A 16,435-nucleotide genomic window follows, 5' to 3' on the forward strand; every position below is an offset into this window, starting at 1 on the left:
GACGATCAGGGTCGGACAAACGCTTTGCAACAGATAGAAAAGGTGCTGCTTTCCACAAAATCTCATGAAATATTAATTTCTCCATCTGTTATATTTTAATCCAATGTATAATTTCTTTTATTAACATTCAATTTACCTGAGGATGAATCAAAGCATACAAATTGATTGGTATTCAATAAATAAACCTTGGAAGGCCCCAAAAAAAAATATTACATTGTGACAAGGGAGATAAATACACAACAAATCAGTGAAATATACAAAAAAGGTATAGATTGCTGTCTATATAATGACAACAAGTTGTGATATTATTTTTATTGTCAATGAGATAACTCTCTACTAGAGACTAACTTTTACCGTTCTTGCGTTATAGCCTAAATACAAATACAAAATGGCTTTGGTTAACAGTCTTCAAAGCCCATACCGCATAGTATACACCTTATCGCTATTTGTCCCAATTACTGGACATGCTGGACATTACAAAAGTTCCCTTAAAATTTTGACGTCATAAAAATAAAATATCTGACGCCACAATGGAAGAGTGATTGTTGTATGACGTCAAAAGTTCAAGCGGGACACATTTTTGTTCCAAACGGGATTAGTGATAAGGGAATTATAATTTGTCAACTGTCATATGAATTTGGGGCTTTTTCAATGAAATCGTGAAGTCATTATGTATTCTCAAATGCATGACAACCCAAAAGACAAGGATGATAACTAGTATAAAGCTACAAATTTTTATGTGAAATGAAATGCCTCTGAAAATTAAATGACAAATACATACAGGTACAAAATGTATTAACTGTGTAAAACAATTCAACAGAGAATAATAACAAACATGAATTACATGTATGAACAATATTATAAAACTCATCATTTTTATGTATTTTGATGTATATGCTGTAAAATATGAAGATCTATATGTATCAGTAATTTTAAGATTGTAATACATGTAATATATTTTTTTCTATTTTATTAGGATGTTGTTTTGATAAAATCAACAGCACTGTGAGTATTTAAACCTTTTCTACTGCATCAATTAACAGAGGAACTTTCACAAAATAACTAATTACAGTAATGTTTCTTGCTATAACCACACTTAAATTGAATATTTGAGATTCAGAAGAATTACACAAAGAATGTGTGGCTCTCAATATTGTACAAACTACACGACTAAAGAAGAAACTCTGCCCGTTAAGATAGTACTGTAGAATATATATATATATATGTCTGATGATTTGCAAAGATATTGAATGCTGATGTTTCAGAATTGAAAAAAAATGGTGTTATTATCAGAATTTTGTGTACAACTGTTCAGAAGTGTAGCAAACTACAGTCACTTGGCATATAAACAAACTTCTCATCCCATTAGACATTTGAATTCAAACTTATGGACGACAAACAGAATTCAGTTTTATTCTCAACCATGTGGACCAGTATCTAAGAATCTTCAACAATGTTTAACAAACTGTAAGTTCTTGGCTTGTGAAATGCAATTTTATCAGACAAGAAGATTAATCTCACGAAAACAATACAAGTTTCCAGAGCTATTGGAAAGTGATTTTCAAGAACAATTTGTACGAGGTGGAGGACCTGGGGGTCAGGCAGTGGCAAAGACAAATAACTGTTGTGTACTGAAACATTTACCTACTGGAATTGTTGTGAGGGTAAGTTAGATACATTTTATTGATATGAAGTGGATTGAAAACAACAATCAATGACAATGCATCTTCATACCATTGAATATTACACAAAAATCAATCAATCTTAACATGCTTATACCATGTGACATAAAGCAGTTACCCACCAATCAATTTTAAAATATACTTGTTTTTACATGATATTTATAAAATTTTGCAATTTAGAATTTTCAATCAATTCATTATTTCTTAGAATAAGGTATGGTTTATATGTTTTCGGTTCTTCGTTTGTGAACATGCTATTGTGACTTCATGGGAAAACATATAAGATTGAGAATGAAAATGGTTAATATGTCAAAGAGAAAATAATAAAACCTGAAAAAATAAGAAGCTGTGATATGATTGCCAAGAAGACAACTATCCACCAGATATTGAAGATGTAGACAGCTTGCTTACAAGCAAAAAACTTCGATATGAAGGCATACACCACAGACAAAGAGACACATTTTACTGCATCCACACAGTTGTACAACATGTCCAATGACATATCATACATTTTGTCATAGAACGTAAACACATTGATCATTAAAATTAGTAAATTATCTTGTGATTTCACAATTATGCAGGCTGACATATTATGTTAGATACATGTATACTTCTCACAACAATCAAATTTTATATTGAAAACTCAGTATGCCTTGTGTGTAAGATTTTAAAACTGTGTTGAGTGAAGGAATATACTTTCTCTAATTTTCATGTTTTTTCTTCCCTCATGATCGTTGTGAGAAAAATATTTCTCACCTCAAGAGAAAACTTTGTTCCTGGCAACTGATTGGTGGAATTTCAATTATGACGTCAAATTTTCTTTTTTGAAGATGCTATTGTGATGTCATGAAAAAAGGTGACCATGCCTGATGACATCACATATTAAGAACACAACTTTCTATACATCTTTGAAAACAATAGATAGAATTTGTTTAGATATTGTCTAAAAATCATAAAAGAAACAACTTCCATGGCTATATCTTGTGTATAACAATATTTCTTCACTCTCAACAGCTAAATTTTAAATATTGTAAAACACAAGATATAGTAGTTGTACCTTTATGTACTGCTTGATGCAGTGGTAAAATCGTTATTTTTATATGTAAATTATCTTTAACAATATATTTGATTGTTTATATAATCTATTTATTTTTGGCAGAGCCATGAAACCAGATCTTTGGAACAAAATAGAAAAATAGCAAGGAAGAAAATGCAGGAAGAGGTAGACCATCATATGCATGGAGAAAATAGTTTTAGATCTCAAGAAGTACAGGAAGGGTTAGAGAATAGACTGGCTAAAAGACAGAGGAATAGAAAAAGACACGAAAGAAAAAAAGCTTTGAAAGAAAAACTGGATTCTTTGAATGGCAATGAAGAATAACTCAAGGACTGTTTTGAAAAAATGTTAAAGACAGTTAAATCATGTGTTTACTAAAAAACAATATATGTTAAAAAAGAAAATCTTTAATGATATGAGGAGGAAAGCATGTTCAAATGACAGATAATGCTTGGAATTAAATATATAAAGTCATGCAATGTAAAGTTAGAATAACAAAATGGAATTTTTGTTCTACCCTAAAAATAAATGTAAATTATCAGTGTTCTTGCAGAATAAACTTTTTGAAACTGATGTTTATGCAATTATGTTTTATTTTTGCGAAATTCCCTTTTATAAAAATCTATTTTAAAAAAAAAATTCTGTAGCAGCAGCCACTTTATTATGAATACAACTATTAAAATATAAACATTTTGACAACTTTTGTCAATTTTAGGAGTTAAAAAGGTTGGTTATTGGACAACAGTCATGACAGTGTTGTTTAGAAGCTACAGTGTTTTATGTTTCCTCATGGGAGATAACTCATGTTTTCTTGATTGTAGTAACATATATCTTTTTGTCATGTTTGATAAATGTAAATGATTTTGGGTCCATAAATGAATAATAATTTATAACATTTACTTGAATGTTGGAAAATGATTATTTTTGTATGCAAACTTAAATACATTTAGATTTATGATCAATTATTACACTGGCTTTGAAAAAAAAATTAATCATTTTGATACATTGTATGTTTGTATGAAAGGGTGTTAAAAAAAATAGTTTAAGCTTACATAGAAAAATCATGATAAGTATAAGATTAAATTGAATATTTCATAACCACTTATTGTGTTTAATGCACAACAGTGTCAAGTCGAGCCCACAGAAGAAACAAATTTACTTACACTAAAGGGAGATAACTCTAAGTGTGTAATCCTTCTCAACAGAATTTAAGTAAAAGAAAGAGATTGAGACCTTTTGTTTATGTAAATGAGACAAAATCGAAAAGCATTAAAAGGACCAACAAAAGTTACATATAAAGGTAGAAATTGACATTGGAGGAGGAGAGTGATTCTCCTTCAAACAAAATACACATAAAAATCCAGTGAACTTATGAATGTTTTAATTTGGTCCAAATGAAAAAAAATCAAGCGGTTTTTGAATGTTTGAGGATTGTACAATTAGTATTTGTTGTTTCTTCATACTTTGTGATTTTTGTACCAGTGAGATCACTCTTGAAGGAAATAATACTAAATGTAGTTTAAAAGAGTTATTGTTAGAAACTACATGACGATTCAAAAGTTGAGACATTGCAAAAAGTATGACGAATCAGTTTGGTTTTTTTTTGTCATTCTGTTTGTGAAAAAATGATCACAAATCAAAAGGTTTTGCAATGTTGCATAATTAATATTTTCCTCATATATACAGTAGAATGTACATGGCCAAAAGTATTCGTCACCTGCAGTTTTTTTGCTATATATTTCATATAAAACATTTATTTTCAAAAAAGTATTTTGAAGGCATTTATTAATGGATTTTTATAAACAAGGCTTTAACAGACGTAACATGTCTAAAGAATATTTATCAACGTGTGGTTCATTTGATCTCAGTTCTTCATTGGTCAAAATTCTATTATGACAAAAGGCAACCATGCCTGATGATGTGACATAGAAAGAACACAATTTGTTGCAGATCATTCGAAGAGAAGGAATAAGTTTGCCTGCATATTGTTTAAAAATCATTAGAGAAACAGATTCCACCACCAAACCTTGTGTAATATGGTATTTATCCACTCTCGACAGTTAAATTTTAAATATTTAAAACGCTTGGTTTATGTGAATATATAGTGTGCACTTAGGATATGTCCAGAAAGACGATTTCAAATATAGGATACCTGCTAGTAAAATTTGTTGTCATGAATGATGAAATTATTATTTCAGGTATTTTTTTATTTATAATGGTATAGCAGATAGCCAATAAAAAGGAAAAAGATGGCTAGTGATGACAAAAACAATTTGGAGTCAGAAGGATTTTCTGTTAGAAAAGACATGCAAGTTTTATACATCACTATTTTATAAAAAAGTTCAATTTAGTTAACTTTTAGATTATTGTAATTATATTTAATTGAAGCTCTTTGAATATAATGATATATATACTTAAAAAACAACAAAACAAAGTCTTATATTTTTCATGCATTCAAAGCAGTTTTCTAGATTTACCCTCTTCAGGAACACTCAAAGCCAATTTTGAAAGCCAATGATGTGATAAGAACCAAAACAGTTGGAGAGCTATATTACCAAAATGGACTTAAAAATGGATAATTAGGGGCTAAAAGAGATGAGTAGAATTACATCTCATAAGAAAAGAAAATCTCTATAAGCCAAACAATTACATCATGTTCAGTGATTTTTATCTTTCTTACACTGTTTGTTTTAGAGCTGACATACATGTACTGAAGACATTTGTCTATTAATTTCATGAGCTGCATTGACTAGTAATTGACCTTATGTAAATGAATATCAAATGAATATCAATACATCTGTTAACATATTTAGGGTTAAAAAAGTATCTATGCCAATTCAGTAAATGTTTGAACCCTACAACACAGACTTAAGTTCATCTATTACTATAATTTTATATTCCAAACTCTGTCAATCTCTTATACCTGTACACTTACACGAGGACTAACATATGGTCAATTTCTACCTGACACAGCTCATATGTAAGTTTACTTTCATTCAAATGTGGAGATTTTCAGATATTGGTAACACATTAGTGTATTTCATCTTTTCACAATTTTTACACAAGTATACTTATCGAAACAAAAGACATTTTTTTCTGTTGCATATGCAGTAACATTTCCTTTTGTTTTTTGGTTTCTGTCTCTATGACTTAATTTATTATACAAATACCAGAGATTTAATTGTTCTTCCATCATAATGACATTATCTTTTTTTTTTTAGGTATAATGGCTATACACTTGATACAAAATACCAAAAATGTGAAAATATCAAGAAACAGTTTGAAGAAAAGTTGCAAGGTAAGTATTTTTAATTCATTATATCTCAGATGTGTTTTCTAAGTTTATATCTTATGTATTACAATAACTTAGCTTGACATTTCCATTTTTCAGAAACAAAATAAAGGCTATTTTATTCTTTACCACCACTACAATACTACTGTTCCTAATTGACCATTTCAGAATTTAAAGAATCATGAGTAATTTCATTGTTCGTACCCCAAAATGATAAAAACGTCATGTCATTGGTTGAATTTCCATTGTTTATGACATTTTTAACCAATAAGACGTTTTGGTGTACACTTTTGAAAATATTACCCAGGATGCATTAGATTCTGAAACAGCTAATAACACAGAGGTACAACCATTATACTGTGGACAACTGAATACTTATGTTGGTGATAATATTGAATTATTTACCTTTAAACTGTTTGTCATCGGCTATCAATAACAATGAATATACACTCCCTCAGTCTGGCAGAGGCCTTCCAGTAGGGATTTAAATAGATTAAATGAGTAAAGTTTATGCATGTGCATGAGTGGAACTAAAGAATGTCTTAGTATTCAATATTAAACATTTTGTTAAAATCAACACATAAGGTTTAGTCCTCTGTTAGTAATTTGTATTATTTGATTTCTGTGTTTAGATACATTGGCTACCTGAAAAGTTTAATATCAATAAAAAGTACAATGTGATAATTCAGCATTACAGAGGAACTGAGCACGTCAAGAAATGGTCTTGTCCACACTGTTATGAAATTGATTCTATTTTGTTATCGATTCCTCCAATGCTTAAAGACCCATTGGTGACCTTCGGCTGTTGTCTGCTCTATGGTCGGGTTGTTGTCGCTTTTACACATTCCCCATTTCCATTCTCAATTTTATCTTATCTTAAAAAGGGGATGAATAAAATGACTTACATTCATCAACACTGCATGTTAGTATAATACATGTGACATTCTTGTTGTTTTTTCTTCACAGGAGCTGTTACCAAATGGAAGAGTGAGGGAATAAAAGCAGTATGGGTAAAAGCTAGAAAGAATCATTCTGAGGTTGTGCCAGTCTGTACTGAGGTTAGTTTATATTTAACCATTTACTTAACAGTGATACATGTATATACCTAGAATTACCAATGATGTTTGATAAGCTTAAGATTGGACAATATTGATTCTGCTTTTGTTTGTTGAGTATGGTCTATTAAATTTGTCAGGGGTAGTTCCAGCCATTTTTTAAAGGGGGTTCCACCCATATGTTCCCATTCAAATGCCTTGATCGTCAAAAAAACGGGTTTCCCAACCTTAGATCCAATACTGGTTGTTAAACATATTTTATTTCTAAGGTTAAGGCAATTTTTGGCTACATTAAAAAACATTTTTACTCTATTTAATTTATTTGAAAGAAGAATTACTTGTACTTTAGCTGATGGATGTACATATTTGTTTATTGTATATCTTACCAAAGCTAAAGTACCCTGTAGATTTAAATTTTAAGTGGTGGTTACTAATGGTAGAACAGTAAATGTTTATGAAAAATACTTTGAAAAAATAGTATAACTTTTTTATTTTTTCATCATCTGGTGATTAGTTTGGTCTTTTTAACCATGTTAACAGTCTGGTATTTAGACCAGGTTTTGAATGTGTTTTGTTCATGTAGTTTCATTTTTATTATTTTTTATTTTGGTATATTGCTATATACATGATATAACCTTAATACTACTTTATTTTTTACAGTTACATTTTCAATGCTTGTAGAGTAAATTGTAGTGTAACTATATATTATTTTTGATAGTTAGGTTTTGATTTCCACCATGCTCAGCCTGGTTATGTTATGTTGACTAAATGGTTACCAGATGACATTGAAAACAGAATTCCTGGATTTGCTAACCAATACCTGGGTAAGTATGATAGAAAACCGAGAGAATGTGTTTTGAAAAAATACAGAATGTTGTTAAAAAAAATTTATAAGTCCGGATCTTATCTGGATTTACCTTCATCAGGAACCCTCAAAGCCCAATATTTGAAAGTTGAGCATGTATAAAATTTATCAATGGACAATTTTAGAAATAATGTTTGTACCGAAAAACCGACTTCTGAGCTGAGCTGATTTTAAAAATTGCTAAAGTCAGCATAATATGAAAAAAAATACAATCTATACACAAACCTAACAAAAAATCTCTAGAACAGTAGACATTGGTTTACTGCCATATTGTCTGATACTTATTGACAGCTCAACAACTTACAACTGGCAAAGTATCTATAACGTAGATAAAGGGAAGCAATCTTTTCACACAGGGTATGTGCATATGTCATAATTTTTATTTTTAGGTGTAGCTGGATTTGTAGTAAATGACAAAGGACAGTTACTTGTAATACAAGAAAAATATAACCTTATAAAGAAACATTGGAAACTACCCGGAGGACTGGCTGATTTAGGTAACCTTTTTTATAATTTTTTAGCTATTTTCATATTTTTTTGAGTGGTTTGAGAAAAATATTTCTCATCATAGTAAAATATCTATTCTCAGCAAACGATTGATAGAAATTTATTTTCTTGATTTCTTTTGAATTTCCTATTGTGACACCCTGAAAATAGGTGACCATGCCTGATGACGTCACATATATATATATATAGAAAGAACACAACTTTCTGTAAATCTTTGAAAAGGAAGGATAAAAATCATTTTAGAAACAGATTCAAGCTTAGCAAGCCTCAGGCTTGAAATTATTAAAATTTACATTCTCAAGTGGAGCAATATTCAAATGCAATTTGTTTGTAACAATTTTTTTCATTGGCTAAAAGTTGCCGTCAAATCCACAGTTGACCAGGCGTAACTAAGGATGGACCCGCCATTTTGAATTGTTGAATCGACAAATGTTCGATTACTACTATACAATCGAAAAATAAAACAACACCTACCTCGAATTCGCTGTTTTAATGTAATTTTATCCGAATTTGAATCGTACAGGTAACGTAATAATCTCCAGTTTGTAAGTTTTCATTTGTATGACGTCACGTTTAGCCATGACGTCTTTGCGCCAAAATCATTCATGAAGTTTTGCAGATTTTTTTTATTTGTCACATTTAGACCTTTTTTTCAAGTTTTATCGTATTATTTCTTTTTGTAATGCATTAGAATCGGAATAACAGTACTGTAGATGAAGAGTTACCACCATCAGTTTTGATTTGACGGTCGCAAATCTCCGTTTTACTGTCTAAAACTGTAAAACTGCATTTTCGACCGTCAAATCTACAGTTGACAGTGGCAACTCTTCAACTACAGTACTGTTATTCCTTAATCGTAATACACTTGTTGCAAAGATGGAATCTCAATAATGGTTAGAACATTCTTAATACAAACAGTTTATACTAGTTGTAAGGAGAAGGTCAATTTTTGGGATTACTGTTGATTTGTTATTATTTATTGGACAACAATTCTTATGGATTTTGTGGGTCAAAGGAAAACACAACTTTAAATGTTCAACTAATTACAAATGTTCCATATAAAAATATGCTGACTATAGCAAAACCACAGAATCTAATATCCATGAAAATGTAAGTTTTTTCTTAATCCACAAAAAGGACACGTATGGCACAAAATGGCCTAAAATATCAACTTTATCATAAAACACCAAAAAGGTCTCAATTTGGTTCTTAAATGAGTCTATTTCAAAAGTCTTAATGCTAATTATATCAATTCTTTTCATTAGAGTACAAAATATTCTCCAAAGTATGTCCTTTTACACATTTTGTCAAAATATGATGATTTTGTGCATTTTTATACGACCGCAAAAATTTTAATTTTTTGGTCGTATATTGCTATCACGTTGGCGTCGTCCTGCGTCGTCGTCGTCCGAATAATTTAGTTTTCGCACTCTAACTTTAGTAAAAGTGAATAGAAATCAAAGAAATTTTAACACAAGGTTTATGACCACAAAAGGAAAGTTGGGATTGATTTTGGGAGTTTTGGTTCCAACAGTTTAGGAAATAAGGGCCAAAAAAGGGCCCAAATAAGCATTTTCTTGGTTTTCGCACTATAACTTTAGTATTAGTGAATAGAAATCAATGAAATTTTAACACAAGGTTTATGACCACAAAAGGAAGGTTGGGATTGATTTTTGGAGTTGAGGTCACAACAGTTTATGAATTAGGGGCCAAAAAGGGGCCCAAATAAGCATTATTTTTGGTTTTTGCACCATAACTTTAGTATAAGTAAATAGAACTCTATGAAATTTAAACACAAGGTTTATGACCATAAAAGGAAGGTTGGGTTTGATTTTGGGAGTTTTGGTCCTAACAGTTTAGGAATAAGGGGCCCAAAGGGTCCAAAATTGAACTTTGTGTGATTTCATCAAAAATTGAATAATTGGGGTTCTTTGATATGCCGAATCTAACTATGTATGTAGATTCTTAATTTTTGGTCCGGTTTTCAAATTGGTCTACATTAAGGTCCAAAGGGTCCAAAATTAAACTTAGTTTGATTTTAACAAAAATTGAATCCTTGGGGTTCTTTGATATGCTGTATTTAAAAATGTACTTAGATTTTTAATTATTGGCCTAGTTTTCAAGTTGGTCCAAATGGGGGTCCAAAATTAAACTTTGTTTGATTTCATCAAAAATTGAATAAATGGGTTCTTTGATATGCCAAATCTAACTGTGTATGTAGATTCTTAATTTTTGGTCTAGTTTTCAAATTGGTCTACATTAAGGTCCAAAGGGTCCAAAATTAAACTAAGTTGATTTTAACAAAAATTAAATTCTTGGGCTTATTTGATATGCTTTATCTAAATATGTACTTTGATTTTTGATTATGGGCCCAGTTTTCAAGTTGGTCCAAATCAGGATTCCATATTAAGTATTGTGCAATAGCAAGAAATTTTCAATTGCACAGTATTGCACAATAGCAAGAAATATCTAATTGAACAATATTGTGCAATAGCAATTAATTTTCAATTGGAGTTATTTTTCTTTGTATAGAATAGTAGTTGATAATATATGTTGGAAATTTGCCAAACATGACTATGATGTCATTTTCTATTTTTATTTGCCAATAACTTTATGTAAATAACTTCATTGGAAATTTGCCAATATAAAATGTTGCTGATGAAGCTTTTTTTCCTTATCTTATCTAAAATGTTTTTAGATAATGTATGTTGGACATTTGCCAGACATGACTATGATGTCATTTTCTATTTTTATTTGCCAATAACTTTATGTAAATAACTTCATTGGAAATTTGCCAATATAAAATGTTGCTGATGAAGTTTTTTTTATTGTTTTATACAATAAACAATGTATATTCACTTTTACTACCAACCAATCTTTACCATTCAGTGATAACAAGCACTTTATTTTACATTTTAATATTTTATGATGTATTTAAGAGTAGTTATTGTTGCAAACTCCATTTGAAATTTGAATTGAGATCAGTTTTGAAAAAAGGGAAAGGGGGATGTGGAAAAAAAAGGGGGGGGGTTAAATTTTTCTCATTTCAGATTTCATAAATAAAAAGAAAATTTCTTCAAACATTTTTTTGAGAGGATTAATATTCAACAGCATAGTGAATTGCTCAAAGGCAAAAAAAAACTTTCAAGTTCATTAGACCACATTCGTTCTGTGTCAGAAACCTATGCTGTTTCATGATCAACTATTTAATTTTAGATTTAAAAAGTTTGAAGAAGAAATTTTTAATTGATTTGTAAAATCTTGACATTTGTTTTGTGTAAAAAAAAACCATGTAATGTCAAAAATTTGATCACAATCCAAATTCAGAGCTGTATCACGCTTGAATGTTTTGTCCATACTTGCCCCAACTGTTCAGGGTTTGACCTCTGCGGTCGTATAAAGCTGCACCCTGCGGAGCACCTGGTTCAAACCTAAAAGCTTTAGAAACACATTGGCCGCCACCTACGATCCAAAATGTGTTATAACCAAAAGGTTCCAATTTTGATATAGATTTCATCAATATAAAAACATTTTGGATCGTAGATGGCGGCCAAAGTTAATTATGCCAAAAACAATTAAAATTATGGGAAAAAAGTACCAAAATTAACCTTTTAATACAAATTATGTTTATTTAAGGGGTCATAGCTCCATAAAGGAAAGTGCCAGAAAAAATATTTTTGTCTTACTAGCATTATCACAAGTATTTCTATGTGAAATTTGTGAAATTTGTAATTTTTTGGCCCGATTTAAAAATTATAAAAAAATCAGGGCCAATTTTAACCCTTCATGAACCTTCTCCTTGGGTACCTACAAAAATAGATAAATCCACAGTATTTTTATTTTAATTCTAAATTTATGGAATACTATATAAAACTATAAAGAGGACATTTTTGGGATACGATTGCTTTCAAGCAATCTGTAGACTTATACCATTGGCTCAGGGCCATGCCCTTCCGTCTTATTTATTTTTCTCAGGAGAGAGTGTAGAAGAAACAGCCAGACGAGAGGTACTTGAAGAGACAGGTGTTGAAGCTGAGTTTATATCTGTGATAGCCTTTAGACACCAACATCAGTTTAGATACGGATGTTCTGATTGGTACTTCATATGTCTGATGAGACCAATCACAGAGGAGATAAAACATTGCCCACATGAGATTGGGGACTGCAAATGGGTGGATGTAAGATTTTATGGATATAGTTTTCTGATTATTGCTAATTCAGAAATTCTTGTAAGGTTTTCATTAATGCAAATAATGTGACTTGATGAGTATCGCAATAAAAAGAATTTGCATTCTAATATCTGATACATATATCTATTTGCAGATATTCTTGAAATTACAATAACTACTGTAAATTCAGAAATTATTGCGTGCATTTGATATTGCGATTTTGTCATTTTAGACTTAAAAGTGATTTTAATTTTTACGATTTTGAGAATCCTGTTTCATATAAAATATTTAAAATACGAGTTTAAATAATTGCGTTTTTAACTCTGTCCCATTTTTTGCAATAATTAAAACCTCGCAATAATTTCTGAATTTACAGTAATCTCAAATTTTTGTTCATTTTTTTCAAATCACAATAATAAATGCACACAATACTTTCTGAATTTACAGTATGTAGAATTTATTTATGAGGTTGGAAGGTACTTTGTTAATATTGATAGGCTCATCTCAAACCTACCGATAATATTTCAAGGTTATTGCAGAGATGCCCTTTCCTTGTGAAGCTGTCATGTGATGATAGTCAGGATGCCTTGGTCAGCAAGGCTGTACTGACCTCTTTTTAATTTGACAAGTATTTTCCATTTTACCCAGAAACTCTGCTTTCTCCAACAAAAACAGAATTCCATCATGTCCATAGTAAAGCTATTGGTACTGAAAATGGTGTCAGACACTAACAAATAAATCATATTTCGAACTATTTTTAGACCAATAAAACTCCATTCATTACACAAAAACAGACTAAGAAATATTTAATAAGACCAGATATATTTTGTTTTCTTAAATCTTGTTTTCTTAAATAAATACTGTGGATTTATTTATTTTTCGTGGGTATCAATTTTTGTGGATTGAGGAACTTTTCATTTTCATGGATATTTGATCTTGTGCTTTTGCTAATATTTAATCACCAAATATTTATTTTTTTCTTCTTTAAATCTTGTTACGGAAAAATTACTGTGGATTCATTTATTTTCGTGGGTATCAATTTTCACACATGGATTGAGGAAAGTTTCATTTTCGTGGATATTTAATTTAGTGTTTTTGACACTCTCTGCATACAATAGCTATTGAAAATTTGTAATTTGTGGTTTTCCTGTACCAACAAAAATTGGTATTCAGCGAAATTAATGGATTAACAAATAATTATTTTTTTTACAGATAGATGAGTATTTATCAGATCCAGATATTGTAGATACTAACAGATTTATTGTGCAATGTTATAAAGATGGCCAGCTTAAACATGGTGGATTACAAATAGCTCCTTCAGAGGTGCTCAATTATTCAAAAAAGAGCCATCATAAAATATATTGTATACAACAGGGAACTAGTAAAGTAAGTAAAATATACTTTTGTAAATGAAGCTTAAAAGAATAATGCGAGATATCGTTCAATACTTTTTTAAAAAAACAATTTTTCGGAAAAAAATTGGTCAAACGCAAAAAGATTTGTTCATATGAAAGTTTTTGGTCCAGTTTGAGATGCATACATTCTTTGTTTCGAAATACTAGGTAATATGACAAAAAATAATTTTAGAATGCAATAATAGTTATCAAAGGTACCAGGATAATAATTTAATACACAAGACATGCGTTTCATCTACATAAGACTCATCAGTGATGCTCAGATCAAAATAGTCATTTAGGACATACGATACAGTTACAGGGGAGGTAATGACGTTGCTAACGTAAATTGTTATTTTCGCAACGTCAAAGGGTGACTTATCGGGAAAAGATGCAGTTTTTGGCTCATTTTTAGCATTCAAACTGATTTAACTTGAAAACGAGTTCATGGACCCCCCTTTTTTAACATGACATTTTGTTTGATTACGTAAGAAGATTAGGTGTACCAATTTTCATGAAAACTTAAATAGTGCAATTTTTTTTAAATTTGATAAATATACAGCCAAAAATTACGTTTTTTTCCTACATTCATGATCATTTGATAAATTTGAGTTATTTGTAAAAATAAAATGTACAAATTTATGCAATATTCATATAACACACAAATTACAAATAATTTAACAAAAACAGATCATGTTTATCTTTTAAAACAAAAAAGTTCTGTATTTCTATCGAAAGGAAAAATATGTCCATAAATCCGTATTTTGAGGAAATATCTTAAATTTGAACTTCAATTTACTCAAAAAGTAGCAAATGAAGGTATATTTTTTATAACATATTTGATTTGATCAGGTTTAAAATAGCCTATATGAAAATTTTCATCAACTTGTAAATACAGGATTAAAACTGTATCGTATGCCCTTCAGCCAAATAAGTACAAAGTTGAAGAGCACTGAGGACCAAAATTTTTTAAAAAATTGTGCCAAATACGGCTAAGGTAATCTATGTCGATAAGAAAATCCTTAGTATTTCGAAAAATTCATACTTTTGTTAACCGGAAATTTATAAAATGACCACATAATTAATATTCATGTCAACACTGATCTCACTGACAAATCAGAACTTTTCGTGTAAATAATACCTTTTTACATGATAACTTTTCCTACTATTTTACACATTTGTTAATCTCACAAAGTATAAATTTTACAGAAATTTACATAATTTTGTTTCTATATTCAGATGCAGTTGAATGATTTCAAAATATAAATTATGACCGAATAACTTAAAATTCACCATAAAGCAATAAACACACAAGAAAAATGTTGATACTCTTTTTGTTTGTATATTTGGTTTTTTTTCTGTTTCAGGAATGAAGTTGTACTTAAGCTCAAGACTTGTATGTCCCTTGTACCGCCTGACTGTGATTAGTCCCAGGATTTTTATACACCAGTACATGTGTTTTAAACAGATTTTATTTTATATATACATGATAAGTTTTATATAAACAAGCAGTATTATCTATTGCATATTTTATAAATTGTTAAACGAACCAATCATTTTTTAGATATTATACAGATATAGATTATCTATCATTTAATGCAAATTGTTTATAAAGATATAGATTATCAATTGTTTTACGCAAATTGTATGCAAAGTTCAGGGTATTTTAGAGGAAATTAAAATTATTAATCATTGGGAAATCTTGTAATTTGTACTCTTATTTTATATGTTTAACAGTAAAATGTGAATTCTAATGCAACAACGTTTTAACGTTCATTTTGATTGGATAGCGTCACTTTTTTACATGGCATCAATTGACAATTGATGCTATGGGACGTATGCGCAAGCGCAGACGGCATATGAAAGATTTTAATTACATGTTTTGACGTTGTTTTCTGTCAGTTTCATTAGAATGGAGATAACAATATTGTATTTTAAGCTCCGACGCCAGTAAACTTAATTTGCGACCATCAAATCTCCAATTGATGCCGTCGGAGCTTAAAATACAATACAGTTATCCCCTAATTGTGAAAGCTGCACATAAGATAAAGAAAATATTGGGTTAATTACAATGAGACAGCTACCAAACAACACAAAAAACTAAAACATATGAAGATAAACATAAAGAAGTAGGTTCGGTCAAGACCGATTTTGGTCACTTTTTAAACAGTTAAGTGTCTACTTCAGTTGATTCAAATTGTTATTGTGAAAGATTTGAAGTGATTTAGTCATAAAAGACACTCAAATGTCAGCTTAAATATGAAAAAGTCTATCAAATATGCCATAATATGTCACTTTTCAGATGGTTTTTGTCAAAAATAAAAATGGCCGCATCTGTGTTCACTCATAACCTTTATATATATATATGATATGTATTATCATCAAATACAACTTACATTTTAATATTAAGAATG

At 29.9% G+C, this 16,435-nt stretch overlaps 2 protein-coding genes across 3 annotated transcripts; both read left to right on the forward strand.

Annotated features, from left to right (window-relative positions):
• LOC139527246 (nucleoside diphosphate-linked moiety X motif 6-like) lies at positions 1–15,716 on the forward strand. Of its 2 annotated transcripts, none has more exons than XM_071322579.1 (10): positions 1–42; positions 977–1,005; positions 4,938–5,047; positions 5,961–6,037; positions 6,998–7,089; positions 7,805–7,910; positions 8,341–8,448; positions 12,434–12,636; positions 13,840–14,013; positions 15,389–15,716. In XM_071322579.1, exons 3-10 carry the CDS (start codon positions 4,989–4,991, stop codon positions 15,392–15,394), a joined length of 825 nt encoding a protein of 274 aa, XP_071178680.1. In that variant the 5' UTR covers positions 1–42; positions 977–1,005; positions 4,938–4,988; the 3' UTR covers positions 15,395–15,716. The 2 variants fall into 2 exon arrangements, with proteins under 2 accessions (XP_071178680.1, XP_071178681.1); XM_071322580.1 differs by having other exon boundaries at positions 25–265.
• On the forward strand, positions 1,278–3,063 carry LOC139526228 (mitochondrial translation release factor in rescue-like). Its single transcript, XM_071321356.1, has 2 exons — positions 1,278–1,664; positions 2,842–3,063. Exons 1-2 carry the CDS (start codon positions 1,278–1,280, stop codon positions 3,061–3,063), a joined length of 609 nt encoding a protein of 202 aa, XP_071177457.1.
• Positions 15,717–16,435: the final 719 nt, after the last annotated feature.

This window comes from Mytilus edulis, chromosome 6 (assembly GCF_963676685.1).
Source record: "Mytilus edulis chromosome 6, xbMytEdul2.2, whole genome shotgun sequence".
In the NCBI taxonomy this organism is placed as follows: Eukaryota; Metazoa; Mollusca; class Bivalvia; order Mytilida; family Mytilidae; genus Mytilus; species Mytilus edulis.

Bases quoted from the DNA above. Each gene is read 5' to 3' on its own strand.
- LOC139527246 (XM_071322579.1), top strand. From the start codon at position 4,989: ATGGCTAGTGATGACAAAAACAATTTGGAGTCAGAAGGATTTTCTGTT. The intron at 8,449-12,433 runs GTAACCTTTTTT...TATTTTTCTCAG, and splicing joins CGGAGGACTGGCTGATTTAG to GAGAGAGTGTAGAAGAAACA. The intron at 12,637-13,839 runs GTAAGATTTTAT...TTTTTTTTACAG, and splicing joins GGGACTGCAAATGGGTGGAT to ATAGATGAGTATTTATCAGA.
- LOC139526228 (XM_071321356.1), top strand. From the start codon at position 1,278: ATGGTGTTATTATCAGAATTTTGTGTACAACTGTTCAGAAGTGTAGCA. The intron at 1,665-2,841 runs GTAAGTTAGATA...TATTTTTGGCAG, and splicing joins CTACTGGAATTGTTGTGAGG to AGCCATGAAACCAGATCTTT.